A 27,966-nucleotide genomic window follows, 5' to 3' on the forward strand; every position below is an offset into this window, starting at 1 on the left:
GCGGTGCTCTGATTCAAAACCCCTCGTAAACGCTGCTACTTTTCTTCGTACCTCTTTAATACTTTTCCTTTTGGACCTTTCGTCAAAGCCTCTACTAAAAAGCCAATTTCTTAGGTGCATCGAGTCTCTAATTCTGGGAAACTGATATTTATATAAAGTGTACGGGAAGTACTATTTGAGATGGCATTGAGGTAGTAAGTTGTCTTCATAAATTAAAATCCAGGAGAAATTTACATTTTATCTCTGACCATTTGGTCCAATTGTAAGAAATTCTACAGGAGTAAAGTGTAATGATTCATAAAAAGAAGGAAAAAAGAAAAGAAAAGAAGAACCAGGTATTATCCCTCTGGTCCCTAAATCTAAAGTACAATATAAGTCTTTGTATTATTTGAGCATATTAAAGGAGTAGGACCTAATTGTAAACTTCTGTGGACAGAATTGGAAGAGGCCTCAGAGGAGACTGGATTCAGATGAAGGATTGATTGTGATATATAACCTACCATTCAGAAGAGGTGGGTCTAATTCAAAGCTTCATCTTTTGATCTGAGGAAGTAGACAATCTTTGGTTGCCATTTGGATTTCTATCTGGCGCAGAAGAAGATTTCTATCTGCTGGAGTTTTCCAAGGTAAGGTTGGAGTGCATGGCTGCCTGAGATTGGCTGCAAAAAAGTTATCGAATTTTGATATCTTACAAGACTACAAGCATCCATCTATATCAGCTAAATTGAGCTTGTTTAATCCAACTGGGAACCATGATGACCACAAGAAGGTTAATACATGAATAATATCCAAGTGTGATGATCAGTGTGTTACATCACCAACCTATCAATATATGTGTGGCGTTTTGAAGTATAAGGTTATTAGTCTCTATTTCAAATAGTCTTATTAAAAGTTTGAAATCTATCTTTGGGCCCATAATGTCTAAACATATTTGAAATATGTCTCATTTGGTGTTCAAGTTCTTGCCCAATCTAATAGGCCCATAAGGCCTAACACTGAAATATTTATTTCTTTCTCTGCTCTTTCTCCTTGGAGAGTAGAAGATAAAAGAAAAAGGAATTATAGATTTAGACAAAGAGATACCTCAAATTTATTGATTCATTTAAGCTGGTGGTCCTCAATACTGGTGGTGAAAGAAAGTATGTGCTCAGTAAAGTTAGAAATCTATCAGAAGGAACACTATATATATACCCCCATTTGAAAGGCCACCACTTCCCTCCTCCGTTACCACAAACAGAGCTCGCTCACTCTGTTTACTTCTCTATCTCAGCTTGTTGCTCTCCAATGAGATCTAATCCTACAACAAGAAAAGCCAGCCCCTGGAACAACAAGTAGTAGAAATGAACCCCCTGCGCCGACAACAAACTCCTCGCCGCCGCGGTGAGGAGAAGGCATGCAAGAGCAAGCTCCTTCCTATACAACCGGTTGTGCTTCTTTGTCACACTAACTCCTTCTATCTCTACCAATTCAGTTCCTAGCTCAAGCTCAGACTCTGAGGTGCTCTTCCGAAGCTTGGATTGCTGCTCAGGTGCCTTTGTCTCTATCCCAGGTAGATCATAGTCTGATGACCTCCCTGTCTTCTTAGTCACAACCCATTCATATGAACTACCCAGTTGGAAAAGCCCAGACACCATTGCATTAAACTTGGTCACGGACATTGTGTTTTCAAACAAGAGATATGGGATTATGAAAGGGAAGGACTTGGGGGAGGGAAGGATGTTCAGTAGAGACATAAAGACTGGAATGTAGCAGATGACCCATATGGGCAGCTCGGCCTCTGGGATGAACATGGTCAGTGGAAGGATGATGCAGAACAATGTGAATGAGTAAAAGGGTAGAATCAGCTTCCTCAGAAGGAAAAAAAGGAATATCAAGTTAAATTTCTTCCATACTGGTATCTGCTATTCAAATGTAGAGAGGTGTTTGATTAGGTTCTGAATGAAAAAAAAAAAAATTATGAGAAGAGGGTTCAACTGAGACCAAACCTTAGATGTTATAATGCTGGTAAAACATAGGCGGAAGAGCTGCATTGGGCCGGAGTGCCACCGGTGCTGCTGCTTCTTGTAGGTCGCGTAGGATTCTGGTAGTTCGCAGAGTACCTGAGAAGATGGGAGTGTATATATATATGTCACTGTAATTGTGCTTTAAATCAATTGGTAATGCTTTGAGATCACCTTGACATCGTTGAGGAAGATGAATTTCCAGCCGTTCAGATGTGCGCGGACGGCTATGTCCATGTCCTCGACGGTTGTCCTCTCGAGCCAGCCCCCTGAGTCCTCTAGAGCCTTAATTCTCCAGACCCCAGCTGTTCCATTGAACCCAAAGAAGTTGAGGAAGACACCATTCACCTGCTGCTCCACCTCAAAGTGGAAGCAGAGATTAATGTTCTGAAGCCTTGTGAGCAAGTTCTCATCTTTGTTCACAAATGACCATCTTGCTTGTACAAGAGCAAGATCAGGATTGCCCTGCAGCGATCCAAATGGTCGATAACTATTAGAATTCAACACTTAATTTAGATCAACAACAACAACAAAAAAGATAGTACCTTAAAGTGGGGTACTGTTTGATTAAGGAAGTCTGGTTTTGGCTGGAAATCTGCATCAAAAATGGCGACAAACTCGTAGTCCTTGACGTAGTCGCAGGCCATAGCAGAGCTGAGATTTCCAGCCTTATATCCTGTTCTGAAGTATCTATGCCGGTATGTTATGTTCACTCCCTTCTGCCTCCATCTGGAGACTTCATTTTTTATCAGAAGCTGAACACTTTTCACATCAGAATCATCCAAGACCTGAATTAAGAACCGGTCTTTCGGCCAATCCAAGTTGCAAGCAGCAGATATAGATTGTTCATAAACCTGGAAAAAAAATCCAATGTACCGATTAAGAGCTACTGAACAAAAAGAAGCAAACTATTAAAGAATCAGACAATTAGCATGAAAGTAGATCAGCATGGCAAGGATAATTACGCACGAGCTAACTCCGAAGAGACGAACTTGACAGACTGTCATCATCAATTTGTTCGAGAAAATTGACAAAGTTAAGGTTTATCATCATTAGTGTCAGATATTAATATACTTCAATCATAGAAAGTTCATAACTTTTCAGAAAATAGCACTACAGAACTAGTGTGTCTTGTTATGTACCAGGAACTCATTGGAAACTTCATTGGGGAGTTAGAGAATAATATGGAAAGGATAAACAAAAGTGCAAGCAAATCATGATACTATTGTAGCCAAGACAACAAATGGCATTTATCCATCCAAAGATACAAGAATAAGCAAATGAATTTGAGAATTCGATATAAAAGCTAGGCTTGTCACAATTTCTTTACCTCTCTCTCATTGCACATTGGTATCTGAACTAGGACCAAAGGGTAGTAAGAAGAATCCTTTGCACTTGAGTCACAGTCTGCTAATGTTGGCTTCAACTTCTTGTACTTTATCCAGAAGCACCCAAAACATTGGACAAACCGATCAAGCGATTGAATGAGGAATAGAATGATGCAGAACCTTGAAAGATAGGTGATCAATGGAGCAATGTAAACTGTCCTGAAAGAAAGCCAGCTCAAATGCACGCTATATGCCAAATTGCTGACTTCTGAAGGCTGAATCATATGCAAGTTCCACTCGTTCAAATGAGCATAAATTTCCAGCAGCAATGTCAGGAAAGAAACAATGAGGAAAACTCTAAGGAATCTCAACAATTTGCCACTCCTCTGTGGCTCTTCTACGCTCTTGAAGGACGCACGCCTCTTTGCCGCTGCAAGCAACTTACCAGATGCTAGTAGTGACCAGGAAAGGAAGGTGATAGCCTTCTGTGCTTTCAGTAGGAGAATCCATTTCAACTGCTTAGTGTTCTTACTTCTTTCTTTGTCTGAAACTTTCAAAGGAGAGAGGCCATCGATTTCTACCACAGAGAAGTTGTTAGGATTCTCCATTGTCACTACTACTGATCCTGGGGCCATCTTAATGTATCTTTCTCACCCACCGTGATATAGAAGCAAGGACGAGATCAAGAATCTATTTTTAGACAAGACAACAATGGTGAAGATAAAGTACCTCAAGAGATCAAACTATATGTAATAGAGTTATAGACCCACAAAAGGGATCTGCTGAAGAATTTGTGAATGAGAGAGAGAGAGAGAGAGAGATGAACCTGATTATTACTCAAACATCAGTGCTCATCAGTCTTGGACTCAGTGAAAGAAGATAAACAAAGATTATACCATCTCTTTTCTCAAGTAAGCAAAGGAAGGGCCAAGAGAGATACCGGTTAAGGCCAACTCCATGAAAGAAAGAGAGAAAGAGAGAGATGAAACCAGCTTCCACACTGGAAAGGAGAGGTGCGAGAGGATGTTGGTCGGTTTCGTATTTATATATGTGGCTTCGAATGTATTGTTATGCCATTAATTAGGACGCAGCATCCTACGTTGCCAGCAAAGTACAGCCAAATATTCTCAGCACTGCCATTAAAACAGTACCAGTGTGTATACCTTTTACAATCTTCAAATGCTTAAATTGAACACCATATCCCAATTATGGCAAGCGTAATGTGAAACTTTCAACTGTTCGTATTGTATGTATTCCTTTTATTTTACGAGTCAATAGTGGCATCCAAGTAGGCCAATAAGTAATAAATAGGTGGCTTCACATTTAGAGGCGTAGTCTTTTGAAGTCTTTTGAGTTCTGAATGAGGAACTGAGATAAGTTCTCCTCTCTCATTTTGAAGTCTGCAGGGGTTTATTATTCTTCTCCATTCGACTATATAATCACACTATGACAGGAATGAGTCTTTAGATTGCACCACTATTTTGTGTGATGTAAAGGGAAGAATGGAGCGAGTTCAAATATACCTTCGAGTTTCGGAGTTCTTGTTTTACAAGATCAGTGAACTTTGAAACATGCTGATTCAGTAGGGATAATGTAAGGATGGAGTTTATAGAAGGTGACAAGTTCTCATCAGGACTTTGTATCAAATCTCTTTCTGTACCGTCTTCAAAATTTTGAGAGTAAAATAATACAACATCTTTGTATTCACATACATACCTTCGAAGTATCGACTAATTAGTCTGACAAAAAAAAAACAAGGCACTGGCGAGCCATAAGATCAGACCCTCGAAGAATATTCTGTAAGTTTCAGTTCTGACTTCTTCTATGAATAATTTAAAGAAGTTGAGGTGTTACTACACATGACCAAGAAAAACTTGGTACATAATATAAAAAAGATTATTTCACTATCATATCTGTGAGGCTAGCTGGTACATAATTCGAACTTGCCTCCTCTTCATGCAGTCTTCTCTAATGTTTGCCAAGATTATGCTTGGCTGCAGTTGGTTTGTCACAAGAATAAGTTTATAAAAAACAAATGAAGACACTATTTATACACTATTTGCTGTCTCATGAAGCTGATATATTGCATTCTAATCTTTTGACTGAAACTCCTTACCAAACTTAAGGTTACAGATTCCTCCTTCCTTGCTAACTTCTTCAAAACAAAACACTAATAACTGCTATGCGGTGGCTCCCACAAAAATGATGGGCTTGTGATTTTATTGGCTCCAAAAGTCATGTGCTCCCCTCACCTGAAGTCACCTTCCATCCTAACAAAAGAATATTTGGCTTGCAATTTGATAACAATTCCTTAGGGCCTTTTCTGGGGATAGTGTGCTGAGTTGCATGTGCTAACTGCTACTATACCATGTGCTGAGGCTTCTCAGGCATTAGGTTGTGTATTAAAGTTCTAATCTGTTTAATAGTTTATGATTCAGGATGACTTGGCTGGTTATGGGTTCAATTGTCTTTTAACTAAAAGAAAAGATAAGGCTAAGGTTAAGACTCAATTGGGCATGGCAAAAGATTCAACTTATGTTGATTAGTGCAAGTTGCAATCCTCTCTTCAGGATGATCCTTTTAAAAGTTTTCACTCAGAGTTATGGATTATATTAAAGTTCATCTAGGGTTTCTGACCTTAGACATTTCTTGGATGGCTGATAAAAAGGATTATAAGAGGATTTAGAGTTAAAGATAATAGAATTTTGTGTAACTTTTTTCTATTACTTTCTCTCACTATCTCCATTGTTTTTTCCCTATCAGTTGTGTTTTGAGCTTGTGTCAAAATTGTATATATTCATTCTTCTGTGAAAATCCTAACACTAATATTTTCAGTATTCTCACATAGCATTCTGATAGTATGAGTCCACTGATAATCATTTTGTCAGAACTCCTCCGAAAGATTCCCTCATGTTCCTGTCACAAGAAACAAAGACATTACGTTGACAAGACACATTATTATGTCAATTTGCTAAATGGAATAGTCAACATAAGAAAACATCACTGAATAGTGAATAGATGATTAAACAATTTTTCTAGTTTTCATCTGCTTACCTTCTATTTCTCATAATCTTTTCTATTTCCTTTATCTTTTTACACCTAACTAAAACAATTCTATAATTCCTGACAACAGACTCTTGATTAGTCAAAGGAGGCGAGAAACAAACTAAATAATAAGATTACCATCCTAAGTGAGCATAAATCAACATTACTTTCATTTTATTCCAACAGTGTTTCAAGATTTATCTTGGAATAGTTGAAGAAATGTCATCTCTTGCTGATGTATGTCAGTTGGCAATAACAATTAAGCGAGCTGCATTATTATGATGACTGTGTTATGCTACATATAAACAGCAAAGTAGAGAGTATGAAGTCTTAGTTATTAGTCTTTCCTTATTTTTGTTTTCCTTTTTTCACTACAATAGCTGCTTGATTATGATGGCTGTGTTATGCTGCATTCTTACTTACTAGTCTTTCTTTATTTTTGTTTTCAAATTTTCACTATAATATATGCTAAAAGAAACTGCACAGAGGTTTTGGAATCTTTAGAACATATTCCATTGTTGACAAAAAAAGACATGCCAGTAAACGAGCCTCGAGAAGTATAAACTCGACCAACCTGCACCAACTTGAACTTAGATTAGATACAACGTAAGCAGAAAGTCATCCAGCGTTTCATATCTAACATACACTTACTTTCCAGTAAACTTTGCCATCAAAGCTTGATAATTACATTAAGCAGAATATAATATTGCATGTGCTTAAAGAGGCTTAATATAACTACTAAGAAAAGGGTTTGCTAAATTAGACTTTTTGGAATATAATGATCTTGAGTCGTATACCTCTGCCATCTATAGAAATGCCAACTGGTTGTTGTACCTGGTTGCAGGCCACTTTCTCCAAGCCAAATCCTCTTTTTAATAGTAATCATTTCGTCTTCATTCTTTTTGAGATACTTTTTCTTGAAAGGACACAAGCAAGCAAGCTTCCTCCCTTCATTCAGTGTTCCTGCCACACAGAGGTACATGATAAATGGGTCAGATGTGTACATATTGTGACTAAAAGATACACATGGGAACACCTTGGACCCATAGTTAAGACGAAGTGGTTCTTGTTATGTCAAAATAAAAAAGAAAAACTATATCAGTTTTCAATTGATAAGGCCATAAATGATTAAATTTAAAAAATTAAATAAGAAATAAGAGTACTCAATACAGGTTAGAGGACATTCAAAAAAAGGAAGAACTGCTACATTGTTGATAACTTGATATGCATCTTGTGTTTTTCCTTTCCATGAAATTAGTTCACTATGTAAATTGCCAAACAGCCATAATCCCGAATTCTTCTTTCTGTAGCAATATATGGTCAGTATGGAAGCTATGGTTTAGAAGATATCAAATTTCAATATGCCAAGACAAATTTAGGAGAAAAGAAATAGTTAGTCCTTCAAACAGGCTCGCCAGGCAATAACTCCCAATTTATATCAGATATAGACATAACCTCCGAAGTACTTAGAGCTGATTATTAAGTGAACAACTTCATGGAGATTCTATGCTCTCAGGGAAACACTTAACTCCATAAGCTAAACACCATAAGAATGATGATAATTTGACATGAGCACGAGCTTGCAACCTTCTCCTCTTAATGTCAAGCTATAAGAATAAAAGAAAATGGAAAAGAATCAGACTATATCAGATGATATGACATCAAATTATTACAAGCGTCTTTACGTGTTTCTTAGTGCTCAGAATAGCTAAACTTGTAGGCATTAGTGAATTACCACTTGATTCACAATTGGTGTCTCTTATCAAACACCGAACTGCAGATGCTGACCTCAGTAAGCAAAATCATGTTAGTCTTGTTCGAATGGGCAAACATGTGGTATAACAATAAAAAATGTACCTTCACTTGCAAAGATCATAGATTGAATTTTGAGTGGTCCCAAAAGCACAGGTCTCAATTACCTGACGAAAGAGATCATGGAAGGAAGGTATTCCGAAAAACAATGGTCCTTTCATGACAACTTTACTCCCTTGACAAGGTAGATGCAAATTACCAGTATAGCACAAGGCAGATATCATAAGAAGAAGCAACAGTCAACAAAGAAATTGAATCATAGCAAGAAAGTATTAAGGCTTCAAATCTTCCAATTCCCAATCACCCACTTGCTTTCGTTCATTATATACAGCAAGCTTGGGAGGATAATGATATTATCACGAAGCAATGGTTCCATTGTGTAATACACCATTATATGATTGTATACACTGTCACTCTACCTAAGACTCAAATAAGAGGAAAATATGTATCACAGAAGAGTACAGGACACACACTCTAAGACTACATCAGAAATTTTATCTGTTGAACGGAATCCATGGGTCAAAACATCTTTTATCTATTAATATTCATAGTTTCATACTCTGAAACTTGACCATGGTAAAAGTGAAACACCTCATTTGATTTACTGTTGTTGTGAAAGCATATGACACTATATTTGCAAATGGGTAATTATCTTGCTAAAAATTTATTTCAACAAAATATTAATCCATATTCCAAAGCAGAAGGAACATCAAAATAATGACAAATTTTTGCCAACCAATTAGTGCATTTGACCAACAATCTAGTAGTATTTTCATTATAGATATAAGCTAGGCATCATCCAAAGATGTTGGTTGAGCAATAAAGAAGTGAAACCATTCAAACATGTGATCGAATTGAAAAAAAAATGCTCCTTCACTATTACTATCATATGCTATTGGGTCTCGAAAGGTCTGAAAAGGATAAAATTAAGAATCATCCAACCCTGAAGCTTGCTATTTAGGCATATTACAACTGCCTTTAAGTGGAATGGAGCATCTTCAAATCTCACAGTGGTGGATCAGGAGTTTGCTGATAAATAAAGAAGTGAAACCATTCAAACATTTAGTTGAATTAAAAAAATGCTCCTTCACTATCACTATCATATGCTGTTAGGCTTCGAAAGGTCTGAAAAAGAAGAAGATTAAGAATTGTCCAACCCTGAAGCTTCTGCTATTTAGGCATATTACAACTGCCTTTTAGTGGAAGGGAGCATCTTCAAAATCTCACAATGGTGGATTAGGATGTTGGTTGATCAATAAAGAAGTGAAACCATTCAAACATTTCATTGAATTCAAAAGAAAATGCTCCTTCACTATCACTATCATATGCTATTGGGTTCCGAAAGGTCTGAAAAAGAAGGTTAAGAATTGTCCAACCGTGAAGCTTCTGCTATTTAGGCATATTACAACTGCCTTTTAGTGGAATGGAGCATCTTCAAGATCTCACAATGGTGGATCAGGAACATATCCCCCCCGCAAAAAAATAAAAAATAAAAAATAAAATAAAGACCCTAAAGGAAAATAAAAGAAGATGGTGTTCTCCAAACATCAAACCTTCCACCAGTTCATAGAGATCAAACAGAAAAAAAAAAAACCAAATTTGCATTAAAAAAGAAGAATAAACACCTCAATGCCGTCCCTCCTCACTGAAATTACTCTTCAATCTTGATATAAAATAGCATGCCCCTTCTGTTCACTCTGCGGCCAAAGAAAACAAAATATTCAAGAAAACAATAGAGAAGAATTAAAAAGAAGGGATTTTTATGGTAAGGCGATCAAGAAGGGATTGTCTGCAGTGGACTTAACCCAAGATTTCAATTTCCTGTTCCGTTTCCGGTCTTCCATTAAGTGATCCAAGGTTCATAAACAGCTACTTAAATTAAGGGGAAAGAAAAAGATAAGAAAAAGTAAGAAGACATCTAATTGGTTTCACTCCAAACAACAAACCTGGATCAGTTCATACTTCATAGCAATCAGACGACACACAAATAGGACCCAAATTAGCATCAAGAACGGAGAATAACAACCTCACTGCCGCCGCCTCCCCCTCACTGCAAGAACTCTTCGATCTTGATCGGCCGAAGAAGAAGAGATATTCAAGAAACCAACAAAGAAGAACCAAAACGAAAAGGAACGAATTTTTACGGTAAGGCAATCAAGAAGGGTGTCATCTGCGATGGACTCGATGCAAGATTCCGTTTCCCTGTCCCATCGCCGCGCGGATGGAGAAAGTTGGGTGACGAGTTATGGAAGGAGACCTATATAATAAAGCTAATAAGATCTTGGACGGCGGATCCACTAGTTACCTAGATGCAGAAATTTGCTGCATCATACACCTGGCGACTCCTCATTGTTTAGAAAATTGATTTGATCCTATTTTTCTCATAATATTGGATGTGTCATGTGCCGCTGTCTCTATTAAAAGAAAGGGGAAAAAAAATATCTTACATTCTTACCTCATTGATTAAAAAAGCCTACGTCTCCTTATCCTACATTCCCCATAGCATCGAACCATCAAAATCATACCGAAGAGTCGTTGGTCACCACGTGCGCAGCTTAGCACGCATCACGAGGTCAAAACTAACCTCTGCCCTGCCCGCCATCACACGGCGCACATTAACCCATCTCACCCCCTGGTTTGCGCCCATCCATCCGTCCACCAAAACAATACACGGAGCTTAATTTACCCCATTTTCTCTCTCTATCCTCTCTCTTTTCCTTTCTCTCTCTAGCATCAGATCGCGAAACCCGCGACCCAAATTTCTCTCCATAATCTCCCCTTTCCCTATTTCTTCTCGTTCTTTCTCGCCGAAATCTTTGCGGTCCGATTAGGTTCGCGCACTTGGGAATCATCCGAATCAAGGTTTGTCCGGGCATCCATTGGCGAGGTGACGACGGATCTAGGGTTTGATAGGGAAGGGGATTTCTAGGGTTTGGATGCGATTTGTGGGCTTGTGGAGAAATTGAGGCAGGGGATTGATGGTTCTCGCCGGAGGAGGGGTCGGAGCCAATCCAGAAGGGAAGGATGCAAGGCTATGCATGGGAGAGAAGGTGAGGAGAGGAAACGGCGGCTGCACATGTGGCCGGTGCCTGCGCCTGGTATAGGAGCAGCAGCAGCAGCAGTGGTCAACCAATCTCCTTCCGATTCCCTTCAGTCCGCGTCGGATTGTTTTTTAAAGGTGCGGCCTTTATTGGGTTTTGGTTGATCTAGTATGTGAGTTTGGGAAAAGTGGGAAATTGATGTGTTTTATTGCCGGCTCCTTGTTTTGGATCCATGGGCTTTTGTTGGGAGTATTTTGATAGATTTTGGTATTTAGGGTATTGGCTACGGTAGTCGATTTTTATTTTTTCAGCTGTGTTTAAATTTCTCGCTTGTCAAGCAGGTGGTTTTGGGGGTGTCGGCTATGTATATTATGTTTATTTTTCGTGCTATATTACTCCTGCCAGGTGTGCTATGTATCATGAAGTCTGGGTATTTTTAGGAGTTCTGAAGTGGTTATTGCTATTTTTTTTTTTGGTCGTTTATTTCCTGTCAGAAGACTTAAAATGATGTTTACTGCTGTAGAAAAATAGAAAGAGCAAGTACCTATATCAAGAGAGTTATGTAGTAATTTAAGAGTCCGGTTATCCAGTTAGAGATGGAATTTCAGTTGTGAGTAATAGGTTATTCTCAAAAAGGTTTTGCACAAGGGCCTCTGTTGTGCTTTTTTGCCTGCAAATTATTTTTGCCCTCTACTGTATTTCCTTCAACCTAGAAAGTTTTATCTCAAAATCATGTTCTTTGCAAGTCATTATTTAATTTATTGTTATACTTGGCATTGAAATTGACAACAGTAAGGAGAAAAAACTAGTACTGAGAGACTAATTCCATCAATTGAATTAGTGCTGCCAAAGGAAAATGATCAAAAGTTTCCGATAACTTCAAATATAATACGATACGTTTTTGAGAATTAATTTATAGTTTTATCATCTGTATGTTGGCATAGTGAGCCTCCTATGGGTATCCATGTTTTCCATGTCTTTATGTTATAAAACCTCATCGGTTGATGTTAAGAAAGAGAGATAAGAAGAGCCATGCTATGATGTCAAAAACATCTTGAGAATATCAGATGTTTTAGCTTCTATCCGAAGGTATATGGGGCATTGGCAAGTGATGGGTCGACTACAAATTCAATAATGTCGGAATAGGATACTGTACTTATTTATGAACCATTGTCTTTGGCGAGGAGACCTTACATAGGAATAAAGATAATATTGCATTTAGATTATATAATACCTGATTGAGTAGTTATAGAAATTTTTAGTTATATAACTTTTTTAAACAGTATAATTTGATGAAAAAATGCACACCTTTTGCAACTAAATTTCATCAATACTTCCGGTTGGTATGCCCATGGCTTCAGGAGTATTCATGTGCTTATGTTTGTCTTGATGGAAATCTTCGGAGATGACTCCATACTGCAGTTTAGTTGAGGAACTTCAAGACACTTGTGGGAGATGCACTTGGTAGTGCAGCTAATTGGGTGTTCTATTTGGTGTGCTTTCTTCTTTGCCGACTTTGGAAGTTTGGAGAGATGCATCATCCATTTTTAAATATTTTAAATGCATTCAAGCTAGATTCCAATTGGTGGTTTCTGTTAAATGTAGTATACTTGAAGAGCATCCATTGTCTCATTCTCCACCTAGCATATCTTAATATAACTTTGGTTTTGTAGGACGGTCGCAAGATTCGAGTCGGTGAGTGTGCTTTATTCCAGGCTGGCAATGCCCCACCTTTCATTGGAAAAATTCGTTGGTTTAGGACAAGTGAAGAAAATTATCTCAAGTTATGTGTAAATTGGCTTTACCGGCCGGCTGACATAAAGCTTGCCAAAGGTATACTACATGATGCTGCTCCAAATGAGGTCTTCTACTCTTTCCACAAGGATGTGATATCTGCTGCCTCGTTGCTTCATCCCTGTAAGGTAGCATTTTTACGAAAGGGTGTTGAACTTCCAGCAGGGATATCCTCATTTGTGTGTAGGCGAGTATATGATATTGAAAGTAAGTGTTTATGGTGGCTAACTGATCAGGATTATGTCGATGTAAGTCCTATATCCTTACACTTTTCTCTCCTGTTGTAGGATAGTTGATAGTATATGTGCATGTTGCTCTTAGATTGATTTAGTTAAGATGTATATATTGCTACTTAATATTCAATCTTTGGTCAGGAACGACAGGAAGAAGTGGATCAACTTTTAGATAGAACACAACTAGAGATGCATGCAGCACTCCAGTCAGGTGGTCGGTCACCAAAACCACTAAATGGTCCGTCGTCCACTCATCAGTTAAAACCTGGTTCAGATAGTGTACAAAATAGTTCCTCCTCCTTGCCTTCACAGGTTAAGGGAAAGAAGAGGGACAGGAGTGATCCAGACACCGAGCCAATTAAGCGTGACCGTGATCGATCTGCAAAAGCAGAGGATGGTGATTCTGTTAGCTATAAATTTGATAACATAAAAGCTGAAATTGCCAAGATAACCGAAAAAGGTGGGCTTGACAATTCTGAAGCAGTTGAGAAATTGGTTAACCTCATGCTGCTCGATAGAACTGAGAGGAAACTAGATTTGGCTGGTCGAGTGATGCTTGCAGATATAATTGCAGCCACAGATAGATATGATTGCCTCGGCCGTTTTGTGGAGCTCAGGGGTGTCTCTGTGTTGGATGATTGGCTTCAAGAGGCACACAAAGGAAAGAATGGTGATGGAAATAGTCCAAAGGAAAGTGATAAAGCTACTGAGGAACTTATCCTGGCCCTGTTTCGTGCACTTGATAGGTTGCCTGTGAATCTTGATGCTCTACGGGCCTGTCAAATTGGGAAGTCTGTGAACAACTTGCGGAGTCATAAGAACTTGGAAATTCAAAAGAAGTCTAGGAGTTTGGTTGACACCTGGAAGAAACGAGTTGGTGCAGAAATGAAGATAAACGATGCAAAATCTGTTGGATCAAGCCAGGCTGTTACATGGCCAGGAAAGCCGGGTTTCTCAGAAGTTTCTCACACAGGTGACCGACGTAGTGGATCAACTGAGGTGATTATGAAAAGCCCTATGAGTCAGCCTACTGCACCTAAATGTATGCCTGGTAAGCCTGGGCATGGTGATGTGATAACAAAGTCAACTCCAGTAGCATCTGGTTCTATAAAATTGCAATCTTCTCTGTCAGCACCTATAGCAATTAGCTCAAAGGATTCACCGTGCAAAACAACTGGTGGCACTGGAACTCCTGAGATGTCACTTGCGGCAGTAAAAGAGGAAAAGAGCAGCAGTTCCAGTCAATCGCAGAACAACAGTCAGTCTTGTTCTAGCGATCATTTAAGAGCAAAGGGTTCATTGAAAGAGGACGCAAGAAGTTCAACTGCTGGATCAGTAAATGTTGGCAAGACATCTGGTGGTTCTTCACGCCATAGAAGGTCCAGCAACGGGCTTCATGGGAAAAATATTTCTGGAGTTCAGAAGGAAGGTAGTTCTGGTAAGTCTGGTTCTCTTAACAGGACTACAACAACGGATAAAACTTCACCATCTGGACTAACATGCGACAAACCACTTGAAATGCCTGTTGCAGACCATGGGAACAGTCATAAGTTGATTGTTAGGCTCCATAATCCTAGTCGTAGCCCTGCACGAAGTGTTAGTGGAGGTTCTTTTGAGGACCCATCAGTTATGGGCAGCAGAGCATCATCTCCAGGGCTTTGTGAGAAACCTGAGCAAAATAATGATCATATAGTAAAACCAAGGAGCGGTGCTTCTCAATCTCTTATAGCAATGGATGCTGATGGAGAATCAGAGCAGCACAATGATAAAGGACGTATTGGTTCAGATGAAGGTGATAGGTCACTTTTGGGTATTCTTGAGTATCAGCATAGCAGGGGTGCTGAGGAAAGTGGGAAGGGGGCAGACATCCCGAGAAATGCATGTCCATCATCTGGGAATGAGAAGCGAGTCTTCTGGACTGAAACGAGGGCAAGAAATTCTTTTAGCTCTATAAATGCACTAGTTGAAAGTTGTGCCAAATATTCAGAAGCTAGTGCTCCATTAGCAGTTGGTGATGATATTGGGATGAATCTACTTGCAAGTGTGGCTGCTGGAGAAATATGTAAATCTGAGTTAATCTCCCCATGTGGTTCACCTAAAATTTTGCCTCCTGAGGAAGAACCTTGTGCTGGTAAGAATGATGCTAAGTCAAGGTTGTCCTCTAATGAAATTGTTGCCCCTAGTCATACCCAATCTGATGAAACTACTGATGTTGACTCTAAGAAGCATGATAAAAATGCTGAATTTTCAGCTAGAGATGATTCAAAACAGATCGGCATCACATTTTCATCTGTTAAGAAAACTGACTTACCCTTGCATAATAACATTACAGCTGAGCCTACAGAACAACCTCCTGTTTCCAATTCCATTACCCATACATGTGCGGATTCTGCCATTAAGTCTGATGGAAAACTTGAAGAAGAAAATGTTGATAGATGTTTACCTATGTCTGGTCCAGGTGACACGGAGTGTGGGGGCAATGGACCCTATCAACACCAGGACAAGCAGATTGCTAGTGAGCAGATTGCTGATAGTTATATAGATTGCAAACCTACAACTAGGAGTCCCTCCACAGAGGAACATAAAAATATAGATTTTACTTGTGAAAAAGTTGAAGAGGGCAAGATGGACACCTCTGATGTTGTTTGCAAGGGCTTGGATGATGGATGTGATAATACTACTTCAAGCAGAAAAATTGAAACACTGCTAGTTGAGGGATCTTCTTCATCATGTCCTAGTGGAAAAGAAGTACAGGGACCTACCACTCTAAATGAACGACCGCAGCATCCTGTAGTATCAGATCATGCAGACGCTCTAGATAGGTCTGGTGATGATGCAGTTGCTTCGTCTAACTCCAATAAAGCTCCTTGTCCTCAAAATGCTGATGAATCCAAGACTAAAATGCCTGACATGCATTTCTTGGAGTCAAATGCTATTGAAAGGAAGGAACATGCCAATTTTGTGCCATCAAGCATTGATGATCGGATTGGATCAGCAGCAGTCTCACTTTCAACTGCCTCAGGGGTTGATAAAAATGTTGAACCAAAGGATAACCCTACAAAATCAGCAAACTGTGAAGTTTCACCAAATATTATGGTTAAGGAGATTGAGCAGCGTGTGAAGCCTACTGGTTCTAAAATGTCCAGCGATGACGCAGGTGGAAGCGACGACCTTGCTTCGTCTGCTGAGGTATCTTCACTGGCTGTTAAAGCTGAGTCAGATGTCTCAGCTAAGCTTGATTTCGACTTAAATGAAAGCATCCATGTGGATGATGGGCACCCGCACCCATGTGAGCCAGCTAGCTCAGCAGCTCTAGTATGTTCCTCTGATATTCATTTGCCAATTGTGTCTCCCCTTGTGCCTCCTTTCTCAAGTAGCTTGCCTGCACCAATCACAGTAGCTGCTCCAGCAAAAGGACCTTTTGTTCCACCTGAGAATTTATTGAAAAGTAAAGGTGAACTCGGGTGGAAAGGTTCAGCCCCCACTAGTGCATTTCGTCCTGCAGAACCTCGAAAGGTTTTGGAGATGCCACTCAGTACGTCTGACATTGCTGTGTGTGATGCTGTTGGGAAGCAGTGCCGTCCTCCGTTGGATATCGATCTGAATGTACCTGATGAGAGGCTTCTTGAAGACATGGCCTCTCAGAGTTCTGCTCAGACATTGTGCTCTGAAACAGGAAACAGTAATCACGATGCAGCCACACGAGCTGCTTGTAGACTTGATCTTGACCTGAATAGGGTTGATGAAACTAATGAAAATGGACAACTATTGGCTAGCAGTAGTCTTAGAGTTGACGTGCCAATTTTGCCAGTAATATCACCTTATGAACGATTTCCAAATGCAGCGGCTAGCAGTTCAAGGGACTTTGATTTAAATGATGGACCAGGTGTTGATGAAGTTGTTGCAGAACTTGCACCAAGGAGCCAAGTTGCAAAGGCACCCAATAATGTACCCTTCTTACCTCCAGCTGCAGGTCTCAGAATGAACAATGCTGAAATAGCGAACATGTTTACATGGTTTCCGCCAAGCAACTCTCATCCAGCTGTTGCTATACCATCTTTCTTGCCGGATAGAGGTGAACAGCCTTACCCTCTTGTTGCAGCTCCAGGGGCACATAGGATTTTGGGGTCTGTCACTGGTGGTAGCACATTTGGCAGTGATATTTACAGGGGCCCAATGCTTTCCTCATCTCCAGCAATGGCCTTTTCCCCTGCTGCGGCATTTCCCTATGCCAGCTTCCCTTTTGCTTCCAGCTATCCTCTTGCGTCAACCTCCTTCTCAGGTGGGTCGACATCCTATGTTGATTCTTCATCAGCAGGTGCTTCATGCTTTGCTGCCATTCCTTCCCAGTTTGTTGGGCCAGCAGGCGCAGCTACATCACATTATCCAAGGCCTTATATGGTCAGCCTTGCAGAGAGTAGTACTATTGGTGGTTCCGAAAACAGCCGGAAGTGGGTGAGACAAGGTCTTGATCTCAATGCAGGTCCAGGAAGTATAAATGCAGAAGGAAGGGGGGATGACAGGTTGCCTCCATCATCAAGACAAGTTCTTGTTGCCACTTCTAATGCTATGCTGGAGGAGCAGGCAAGGATGTACCAAGTGCCAGGTGTGGGTGTAAAGAGGAAGGAACCTGAAGGGGGTTGGGATGCAGAGAAATCAGCGTACAAGCAACTCTCATGGCAGCAGTAATGAAACCTCTAAAGAACCCATCTCATCAGTGACTTCAGGGTCAAGTGAGCTTGTATTAGTTGTCTTTTTATGCTGTCCATTACGTCTTGAATTTTCTCACTCCATTCTTTTCTTATTATGAAATAGAGCTTTATTTGCAGGCACGAGCAGATGTGGAATCCTGTTACTAGTTTATACACATAGAAACTTATCATTCCTGATGTTTGCCCTGAAGATGACGTGGAAGTCTTACAGAGGAAATCCGACCTTACTGTAATTGATGTAGATGTTGCGTTGTTTTATCAAAGTTCTTTTACATAAGTTCCTTCCTGATGGATGGTGCCTGCAGCTCTACATGTGTCTGCCTTGTAGTTAAGAAAACTCCAACACTACAGAGTTGTATATCAGTTGGACACTTAAATATACTCTCCTTCCAGTGGCACAAGACTCTTTTTCCAGATACTCCTGTAGAGTATTTCCTTGTTAATTTTGATGGTCACTATGCAATTTTAATATTTCAATGAAAAAGTTTCAGTTGTATCAGTAGAAGCTTTTGCCAAAAAAAGCCTTGTTTCACTACTCAAGGTACAACATGTTCTTCAGTCCTTTACTGGACGACAATTGTTTTGAGTTTTCTATTTTGTTAGGGCGATAAATGAAAGGGCACTTTGATCATTGCACCGTCATTCTGAAACTGTGTTGCTTTTGTCGTAAGAGTTTTACTTGTATATAAGATTGGTGGTGTTATAGATGTATGCTTTGATACTTTTGTTGACAATGTCAGATTGCATGGTTGTTAATGTTTGGTTGTTTGTGTTGGTACTGCATTTGTTTGTGGGTTTATTCTACCACCCAAGACCCCTGGTCTCCTCCATGTTCCCCTCTTGGTTACTTAAATCTTTGTTCCAGTATATTGTTGAAGTGTTCCTTTCAATCTATTTGAGAAATGTGAATACATTTCCATTTGTTTAAACTCGAACTGGATTGTGATACTTTATTTTGGCCCTCTAGCATCCTGAGGACAAAATCTTTATCTGTACGAAAAAAAAAATGTGAATTTGCTGTCCTTTCTGGTTGTACATATTATATTAAAGGTATCATCAAACCATACTGTTCACTAATGCTTCAGTCTACTTTTGAGCTCCTATTCTTTTGCCTTTGATTTAGCGCAAGGAACATTTCAATTGTAGAATTCACAATGAATGGTATTAGAGTAAGATGCCAGACTTGCAAGTCTCCTCGCCGTTGGTGGTCATTTTTCTCAACTTGAATTGTGGTGTAGACTATAAGACCTTTTTATGTCTACAATACTTTACAAGTTGCTTCCCAGATAATTGATGCTTCAAAAACTATCTGAGCTAATATCTTTCAAGCTTTAATAGAATTAAACCCCCTTGAACATGGATCCAATTCACATCTCCCTCACATGACTAAGTAATAAGAATCTACATGTACGTGCCTGCACTACTCTATGATTAGTTAGTTTCCTGGACCTCCATTTTAATTAACCACTGGCTCTACGCTTTCCACGGACTTCTGTCCCCATAAAACAAAGCATCACTTCTCCAATTCTTGCAAGCAGAAAAAGGTTAAAAAAGATGAGAGAAGTAGAACTGTACAAGTAAGCCAACAATAAATAGCCACGTACACAAGTGTGGAAAATTCCTACAACTGTAATGTAAACGATCGACCTGTCACCCACCGACGAAGACCCCACCTTTCCTCTCTTTTTTTCCTCTCTCTCTCTGTTTCTGTATATATATATATATATATATATAGAGAGAGAGAGAGAGAGAGAGAGAGAGAGAGAGAGAGAGAGAGAGAGAGGAGAGAGAGGATTAAATCTCAGCCATGGGCACCCAACACCATCACTTCTCCCAACCCAACAGCCATTTCCTCACCAAGAAGCTCATTGCTTGGGCTCTCTACGCCTTGATCCCCTTGGCTCTCCTCCACTACTATCTCTTCCCCCTCTCCCCAACCCAAACACCTCAACCCCCAGAGATCACCATTTCTTCTCAAGGTAACACCACCTACATCTCCCTACTCATCTCCTTCGTTACTATCCATCACATCTCCTCATCGATGTCTTCTTCTTCTTAGTCCCGCATCAAACAGGTAATCTGCCCAGATGCGACTACTCCAATGGCGAATGGATCCAGGATTCGTCCGGGCCGAGATACAATGGCACGAGCTGCAAGACCATCAAGGACGGCCAGAATTGCATGGCCCACGGCCGCCCAGATACCGATTACCTCTACTGGCGGTGGCGTCCGAAGCAATGCGAGCTTCCCCCTTTCGATCCCGTCTCTTTCCTCTCCCAGACCCGGAACAAACACTTGGCGTTCGTCGGCGATTCGATGGCTAGGAACCAACTGGAGTCCCTCCTCTGCCTCTTGGCGACCTCCTCGATCCCTGAACTCGTCTACCACGACGAGGAGAACAAGTTTCGGAGATGGATCTTCAAGGACTACAACGCCACCGTCTCGGTGTTCTGGTCTCCGTTCCTCGTTCAGGGGAAGGAGAAGAAGGCGGAGTTGGGTCTGAATCACAACATGCTCTACTTGGATTCGCCCGACGAGAGGTGGGCGTCGAAGTTGGACCAAATCGACATAATGGTCTTCTCAATCGGGCATTGGTTCCTCCACCCAGCTGTGTACTACGAAAAAGACGTAGCTCTTGGCTGCCACCATTGCCCGGAATTGAACCACACCGAGATTGGCTTCTTCGACGTCTTCCGCAAAGCAATCGAGACTACTCTTAAAGAGGTCAACAGAAGAGACGATTCCAAGTTCGCCGCGGTAGTCACCTTCTCACCGGCGCACTTCGAAGGCGAGTGGGACAAGGCCGGGGCTTGTCCCAAAAAGGAGCCTTACAGGGAAGGGGAGAAGGAGATGGAGTACATGGACAAGGAGATGAGGAAGATGGAGGTGGAGGAGGTGGCCGCGGCGGCGAAGAATGCGAAGGGGGTGAGGATTGAGGCATTGGATGTAACCAAACTGGCATTGCTGCGAGCCGACGGGCACCCGGGGCCGTACATGTATCCGAATCCGTTCGCCGGCGGGGTGAAGGAGAGGGTGCAGAACGACTGCGTGCATTGGTGCTTGCCGGGGCCGATCGATACTTGGAATGAGATACTACTAGAGATGATCAAAAGGTGGAAGAACGAGCAGAGATCAAATTAAGCAGCTTTGTTATGCCATGGTTAGTTAATTACTTAATATATACATTTCATATATGAGAATTTTTTTTTTTTTTGTTGAGTAATTTGATCCTTTTAGATTTATGTTCTTCCTTTGGTAAATGCTCTCCATCTTTATGGTTATGAAGAAGATCTTGATTCAACTCCTTGCACTTATGTTTTTCTACTTCCTTTTTCTTTTAGATCCCTTTATTATGGTGAGTATAATAAAGATGGGAGTTGGGTATGTGTTCATTCATGTCTTTGTTCTTGGAAGATTAACAGGGAGATTAAGATTGAGCAAATCTAGCCATGGTTAAAGATTGTAGCAGTTATTGGTAAAAGACTAGTAATGCCTTTGCCTTTGCCTTTGGGCCACAAAGACAAAACAACTGGGAAGGAAAAGACCAACGCAGTTAGGTTTTTCGTTGTTCATATGAGCATCTACATCTTTTCTAGTCTTATTAAGAAAAAAAATTGACATATTTTGCAGACTATATTACACGTTCTTTTTGGAGCTATTCAAAAAGGTCAGCTCCAATTAAGCTGTAATCACTGAGGGATCTATTTGTAAATGCATAATAATTGGGAATTTTCGCTATCACACTAAAAATCAGAACCAAAAAAAAAAAAAAAACGATTAATATTAGTGATGATGAAGCCTGGCCCATTTGGACTTTTTGGGCCTCTTGCTGGGCTTAGAATTCAGATGTCGTAAGTCTTTTTTGCAGTCGAGTTCTAAATTTCTCACGAAAAGCCATACGTATATTATTCCTATTTCATTTCATAAACATAGGAAAATGATATTATATAAATTGGTTAACTATATTACTCCAAATTCCCTTCCTGTTAGATTTCAAACTACAAAAAGGAGATTAGAAATCAGTTAAGTGGGTTAAATCTTCGCTATAATGGATATTTTAGATACTTTTATTTTTATCTCTAAAAATAATTAAATATTTTCGGGCGGACCGATAAATATCCATACGGTAAAGGATTAGTCATACGGGTGGCGAGCAACCCTTAGAAAGTGCCCTAAAATATTGCTCATGACTAGAATGTTCACGTCCTTTTTTTAAGCAAGCTAAGGTGATTACTTTGGCATTCACACCTATTCATTCATTCATTCATTTTAGCCACTCTCAAAACTTTCCCACCTATCCTATCTTAAGAAAATTGAAACCCCTCATAGCTATTAATGCGCATTACTCTTTTATGGTAACAAATTAATCGATAAAAATGATCATTAATATATCCTAATCCAATTGGGATCCCGTCCGCTTCCTCTCATCTCCATGGCGAAGGAGATGGCCACCTCTCCTCTGTCACACCAACAGAAGCATTGGAAATTGGTGTCGAGGAAATCTGGGCCACTCTTGCTATTTCTTCTCATGGCGTCCTTCATCGTTCTCCTTTCCGTCAATTACCCCCCTAACACCTCCAGAGAAGAACTCACGCAAAGTTTACTCTTTGAAAAGGCTACGAATGGTACGATCTCACCATTGAAGCGTGCTTCTTGTTCTCTCTGGTAATTGTCATAGTTTTGTTTCATTTTGGTGGCAGTGCAGTGGATTGTGACTTGTTTAATGGTACATGGGTGAGAGATTTTGGGAAATTGGCGTACAGTAATAGGACATGCAAGACCCTGCCTGACTCCAAAAACTGTGGGAAGTATGGGAAGGACCAGGACTTCGTGAACTGGAGATGGAAGCCATATGGGTGTGAGTTGCCAAGGTTTAATCCTGAGGCGTTCTTGAACGTTGTCAGGGGGAAGACACTGGCATTTGTTGGGGACTCGGTTGCTCGGAATCAGATGGATTCACTGCTCTGTCTTTTATCTCAGGTAAGATTAGATTACTTCATCTGATTTGTTACTGTTGCAAACATTATCAAAAAAAATTTTAAAAAAAATAGTAAAATTCTAATATAATCGAGAATGAAATTAGATTATTCCACCAAAAGTTGATGATGCAACCATGAAAGGAAATTGCATTCATGTTTTGGGACTTCTAGATTCAAACTATCTCAAGAGAGGAAGGCAGGAAGCTAATATATTTTATTGGCCCAATATGAATGATAATGGTCCAAGATGTAAGAATGGAACACAATCTGATTACTTCCAAAGATAGGAGTATCTGAAATGAAGAAATAAAGAAAAAGAAGTCATATGTAGCTAAGAAAAGTTTTCAGCTAGCAGTAAGTGATTATACATCTGTTGTTACTTTTGGTACATAAATCAAATGTCCAAGCATTGTAAGCAGCAGCAGAACTTCAACTAAATCATACTGAGATATATTCGACGACAACTATCAAATGACTTGCAGGTAGAAGCACCAATGCAACTGTACAAGGATGCTGAAGATAGATTTACGACTTGGTACTTCGGATTCTATGATTTCACCATGATAAAGCTATGGACCAAATTTTTGGTAGAAGGAAGAGAACGACAGATTAACCAATCAGCAACGGAGATTTATGATTTGCACTTGGACAGGATTGACACTAGTTGGGCTGATAAACTGCAACAAACCAGCTATGTAGTAATTTCTGCTGGGCATTGGTTTTTCAGGAAGAACTACCTATATGAAGGTGGCAAAATCATTGGATGTATATTCTGCTCGGAGACAAGTGTTAAAGACCTAGGAGTTAGCTTTGCAATCAAAAAAGCCTTCAGGACAGCTCTCCATTTCTTGAGTGAATGCAAAGAATGCGATGGACGACTAACTTTAGTACGGACATTTTCACCAGCACATTTTGAGAATGGGCCCTGGAATGGCGGAGGGTATTGCAATAGAACCATACCGCTGAATGAAGCAGAAGTAAGCTTGAGTGGGAGCTACTGGGAAATTAGGAATGCTCAGGTGGCGGAAGCTGAAAGACTGCAAGGAGAGCAAAGCGGGGCGAATCAGGTTGGGCTTGTGGATGTGACCAAAGCTATGATGATGAGGCCTGATGCACACCCAGGAACTCATTGGAACAATGAGTGGATGAGGGGTTACAGTGACTGTGTGCACTGGTGCTTACCTGGTGCAATTGATATGTGGAATGATCTATTGCTAGCAAAATTGATTCAATATGGAAGTAATAGTTAGCCAATTAGTCATGTGCTTACATGGTTCTTGGACATGCCCTGTGCCAAATTACCCAGAAAATTGAGACTGAATCAGCAGAGACATTATGTATACGAATAAGAAAAGAAGCAATTTGAGTATCAAATCTATGCCCCTGTTCAAATGCCAAGTTAAGAATGAAACTATTAACAGTAATACAGCTAATACACCTTGTGAAAGTTTGCATGATACATAAACTGATAACAAAACCTCTATAAATTAAAAACACAATGACCAGGTAGTAGGAGATACAAAGTTAATTGCTTAAACAAACAGTAATTGTTAGAATTACCTTTCCCCATTGTTCTGAAGTTGTTTCCTTGTCATTAATTTGATGAAGAAATTTTTTACTAGAAGCAGTACAAGACAACCATCAGAATTCACTTGACAGTCTGCTTTGAATGGATCTCTTTGACATTACGCAGAAATAATACCTGCCATTAACATTAAGGTCAGGAAGCTGTTGGTAGCATACAATTTATTATTTAAGATATAATGAAGTTCAACCAGGTAGTTGTCCTAAGCAGCAGGCAAATGAATAAAAAATGTCCAGATTGAATTGTTACTGCAGTAATAAATAAAGAAATACCAAATGTTTATAGCAGCAGAAGAGAATTCTGAGTGGGGACAGATGAAAAAGCCCACTCGCACATTTTTAAGCAGATACAACAAATGTTGGAAGTAACCATAAGCTCCGCCTCCAATAAAATTTTCTTTTCAGTCATGTGAGAAAAGGAGAATATATATTCTGAACATTCATGGTAATAGAGATTTTCACTTGCAAGTGAGTGGAAAGGCATTTGTGTACAGTATCTAATAGAGATTTTCACTTGCAAGTGAGTGGAAAGGCATTTGTGTACAGTATCTCTCCCCCACAACTTTATTGTACTTTGTGAAGTACTAAAATACATCTTTCAAGCTTCAAGGTATATTCTCCTAAACCATAGACAAAGGCATGTTAAACTATGTGTGATGCGTGTGAACTCCTTTTATTTTCTTTTCTTTCCTCCTATTGGGTAAGTTGATAAGATGTTAATTGACTTAATTCAACATCATTAATTAGCATGTATAACTCCTTTTCATTTCCTCGTATTGGGATCTTGCATAACATTAATTTCATGATATAATATAATATATCAACTAGATCCTCCAATGAAGATACACTCTACTCCATATATGAAATAAAGGATGACCGACAACCACTAATCTCACTGGGAGTAATTCTCAAAATCTGGAGCTCATATTGCTCAGTTATGCAATATATCTGCTTTCCCAGAATTTTGCAATTGTAGTAGTATTCATACAATGTAACTGAGTGCTAACTTGTTGTGAATCCCGTTTTACTGCTAGATTAATTAATAATTACATCGTCTCAGAGGTGATATCTTTGTACTCTTAAACCAATCGTATACACAAGATCTGAACATGGCATAGAGCTTTTTCGATTTGTCTTCAACAACAGTTCCCAGGACTTGATAGACTCGGGTTCTAATCTACTAAACCACGTTAGGAGAACCTGAACAATTTTTAACATATTGGCTAATCAAGCTAAAGCATCTAACCTTAGTTTGACCATCAATGAAGGCCCAAACAATATTCCTTAACTCATTTGGTTGGACTAAAATTTTCCAATCTTTTCATTACCTTTCTGCCTATACATCAGATTCATCTGAAAGTTTACTCAAAATCTGCATAGTATAAACTATCTGCAGAAATGAAACCTGAGTCACCTATTAAACTCTTGAAATATGCTAATTCCTTTGAAGAAAAATAACAACTTATGTGTTCCTCCATATGGACATTTAGAAGGTAGACCAATCTGTTTGCCTTAAAAGTTACGCTTTCAGAACCCTTGAATAAGAACGGACTCTAGGACCTTATCAAAGAAAAGATTTCTGACTTAAGCCTAATGCAGTTCCATTTTCTTGTAAGTATGGGTTATGTAATAGATCAAATTTCCAATTCCACTAGGAAGACTGTTGTAGTGACATGTCCAATCAGCTTGAATTCTCATATAAATCAAACAGTTGGAGCACTATCTCAAACCTCATTACTGCCTCCTTGTGATATCCATAGGAACACATACAGCATGTGGAAAAAAAAAACAATTAGCATGTCATTTAAAAATAGAAATAGAAAGGTAAAACATAAGCCAATAAATTACCATTTTCCAGCCTAAAGAAAGCTTCACTTAATCTACCTATGTTTTCAAGAATACTCAAGCAAGGATAAGTTTTGCATTTTAGTTACTAATTGACGGCAGTAGACAACAATTTAATCAGGAATCTGATTGGATCCATAACTTTCAGGCAATCTGTGCAATCTTTATGCAAATGGAGTTAGTTTCCCCTGCTAAAGAAAAACCTACTTTATGAAAATGAAAGATGATCGAAGCTGACATTGATTCTCATAGATTTTATATTTTAGATAGGATATTCTTTAAATGTTTCCGTGATTGTGGCCCCGCAGCTTCAGAAGAGGATTACAATGAGTGTTCTCTTTGGCAGACTTTAGTTAAAAAGGACAACAGATTGGCAATGTTCCTTCAATAGATTTGTTTATAAATTAAAGAGTGCAGAACATGAAAATGCTAAAAATTTTAGACAACCTAGCTAGTGTCTAACAATCATCCTAGCTCATAATATTGCTATTTCGAAAAAATAAAAAAATCTGGAATGCTAAAGAGGAAGTTGTCAGCACTACAAAACTAGCTCATAATATTGCTATTCGAAAAGATCAAAAAGTTCATAATGTTTCCTGGCTTCTATTGCATAACTCATAACCAAGACAGCACACTACAAAGTTGAAAGACATAACAATAACACCTTCCAGAACGAGGAAAACTCGATCTACTATAACCTCCAAGCCAAATTCAAGCTTCCAAGTTCCAACTACCATCAAGATTCAATTTTGACATCAAAAACAGATAGATCGCTCCAAAAACACCAAGACCCAAACCTACCTCAAATCTCAGCACCACCATCGCCAAGCGGAAACGAGCAGATCTCCCTCACCGGCGACAACTCTACGAGCCCAATATCCACAGCGTACCCGGAAACCGGCAATTTGAGATCGCGAAGCACGCAAAACGCCTCGCCGATCCGGCTCTTGGGCACGTCCTGGCCCACATCGCAATGCGGAACCCAAGAGTCGGGCTTGAATCCTTCGGGAATCTCGACCCCTTCCTTCTTGAGCACCTCGCAGAGCTGGGCGTGGACCCCGAGCAGGGCGGCGGAGGGGGTGGGGGAGAGGAAGAGGACGCCGCCGCCGACGGAGGAGGAGGAGGAAGGGAAGGCGGCGACGGATGAGAGAGAGAGGGGTAAGGGGTCGAGGCGGGAAGAGAGGGAGCGGAGAGGGGAGAGGAGGCGATGGAGGTCGAGGGAGGAGAAGGAGAGGAGGGTGAGGTGTGGGCGAGAGGAGATATCGATGAGGTGGGTGGTGATGTGGCGGCGGGCGAGTGCGTTCCAAGCTTTGAGGACTTGGTTTTCCAAGGCGGGGTCGAAGTAGAGTTCGATGGAGTACTCCGTTGCTTGTGGCGGCTTTTCCGGCGCGGCGGCGACCTGGGACATGGTTTCTCTCTCTAGAATCTAGAGAGAGAGAGAGAGAGAGACAGGGAGGCTTTAGATTCGGGAAGGGGGTTTGGAGTTCAGACAGCGGTCTGAGTTCTTGTTGGATTCGTCGTTCGGGGGGGTCGGTTCATCAGAGGGCGTTGACACACTTTGTTCGTTTTCGACGGTTCAGATCACTACCCTTT

At 40.1% G+C, this 27,966-nt stretch overlaps 5 protein-coding genes and 1 long non-coding RNA gene across 18 annotated transcripts; 3 read left to right on the plus strand and 3 right to left on the minus strand.

Moving 5' to 3' along the window:
* Positions 1 to 970: 970 nt before the first annotated feature.
* On the minus strand, positions 971 to 4,359 carry LOC140798787 (xyloglucan glycosyltransferase 4-like). The gene is made up of 6 exons (XM_073152836.1): positions 4,155 to 4,359; positions 3,331 to 4,018; positions 2,546 to 2,854; positions 2,175 to 2,465; positions 1,986 to 2,099; positions 971 to 1,898 (listed from the first exon to the last, which is right to left on the minus strand). The coding sequence occupies exons 2-6, from the start codon at positions 3,961 to 3,963 to the stop codon at positions 1,254 to 1,256; spliced, it is 1,992 nt and encodes a 663-aa protein (XP_073008937.1). The 5' UTR covers positions 3,964 to 4,018; positions 4,155 to 4,359; the 3' UTR covers positions 971 to 1,253.
* A 605-nt stretch (positions 4,360 to 4,964) lies between these two features.
* On the minus strand, positions 4,965 to 10,408 carry LOC140801410 (uncharacterized). 10 transcript variants are annotated; one of them, XR_012111456.1, is made up of 4 exons: positions 10,132 to 10,402; positions 8,231 to 9,882; positions 8,109 to 8,156; positions 4,965 to 7,980 (listed from the first exon to the last, which is right to left on the minus strand). It is a non-coding gene; the product is annotated as an uncharacterized lncRNA (long non-coding RNA). The 10 variants fall into 10 exon arrangements; XR_012111454.1 differs by having other exon boundaries at positions 4,965 to 7,336; positions 7,903 to 7,980; positions 8,109 to 9,882; XR_012111455.1 differs by having other exon boundaries at positions 4,965 to 6,244; positions 7,171 to 7,980; positions 8,109 to 9,882.
* Positions 10,409 to 10,830: 422 nt separating this feature from the next.
* On the plus strand, positions 10,831 to 18,464 carry LOC140785849 (uncharacterized). 3 transcript variants are annotated; one of them, XM_073133934.1, is made up of 4 exons: positions 10,831 to 11,363; positions 12,900 to 13,268; positions 13,395 to 17,990; positions 18,083 to 18,464. In XM_073133934.1, exons 1-3 carry the CDS (start codon positions 11,220 to 11,222, stop codon positions 17,940 to 17,942), a joined length of 5,061 nt encoding a protein of 1,686 aa, XP_072990035.1. In that variant the 5' UTR covers positions 10,831 to 11,219; the 3' UTR covers positions 17,943 to 17,990; positions 18,083 to 18,464. The 3 variants fall into 3 exon arrangements, with proteins under 3 accessions (XP_072990035.1, XP_072990026.1, XP_072990018.1); XM_073133925.1 differs by having other exon boundaries at positions 13,395 to 17,986; positions 18,069 to 18,464; XM_073133917.1 differs by having other exon boundaries at positions 13,395 to 17,986.
* Positions 18,465 to 19,717: 1,253 nt separating this feature from the next.
* On the plus strand, positions 19,718 to 21,266 carry LOC140800608 (xyloglucan O-acetyltransferase 1-like). 2 transcript variants are annotated; one of them, XM_073155373.1, is made up of 2 exons: positions 19,718 to 19,944; positions 20,040 to 21,266. In XM_073155373.1, exons 1-2 carry the CDS (start codon positions 19,773 to 19,775, stop codon positions 21,104 to 21,106), a joined length of 1,239 nt encoding a protein of 412 aa, XP_073011474.1. In that variant the 5' UTR covers positions 19,718 to 19,772; the 3' UTR covers positions 21,107 to 21,266. The 2 variants fall into 2 exon arrangements, with proteins under 2 accessions (XP_073011474.1, XP_073011466.1); XM_073155365.1 differs by having other exon boundaries at positions 19,720 to 19,944; positions 20,025 to 21,266.
* Positions 21,267 to 22,209: 943 nt separating this feature from the next.
* LOC140800619 (xyloglucan O-acetyltransferase 4-like) lies at positions 22,210 to 24,336 on the plus strand. The gene is made up of 3 exons (XM_073155384.1): positions 22,210 to 22,590; positions 22,671 to 22,945; positions 23,427 to 24,336. Exons 1-3 carry the CDS (start codon positions 22,398 to 22,400, stop codon positions 24,192 to 24,194), a joined length of 1,236 nt encoding a protein of 411 aa, XP_073011485.1. The 5' UTR covers positions 22,210 to 22,397; the 3' UTR covers positions 24,195 to 24,336.
* Positions 24,306 to 27,896, minus strand: LOC140800628 (uncharacterized). The gene is made up of 2 exons (XM_073155393.1): positions 27,175 to 27,896; positions 24,306 to 24,646 (listed from the first exon to the last, which is right to left on the minus strand). The coding sequence occupies exon 1, from the start codon at positions 27,779 to 27,781 to the stop codon at positions 27,176 to 27,178; it is 606 nt and encodes a 201-aa protein (XP_073011494.1). The 5' UTR covers positions 27,782 to 27,896; the 3' UTR covers positions 24,306 to 24,646; position 27,175.
* Positions 27,897 to 27,966: the final 70 nt, after the last annotated feature.

This window comes from Typha latifolia, chromosome 1 (genome assembly GCF_019914945.1).
Source record: "Typha latifolia isolate L0001 chromosome 1, TyphaL0001v2, whole genome shotgun sequence".
NCBI classification, from domain to species: domain Eukaryota; kingdom Viridiplantae; phylum Streptophyta; class Magnoliopsida; order Poales; family Typhaceae; genus Typha; species Typha latifolia.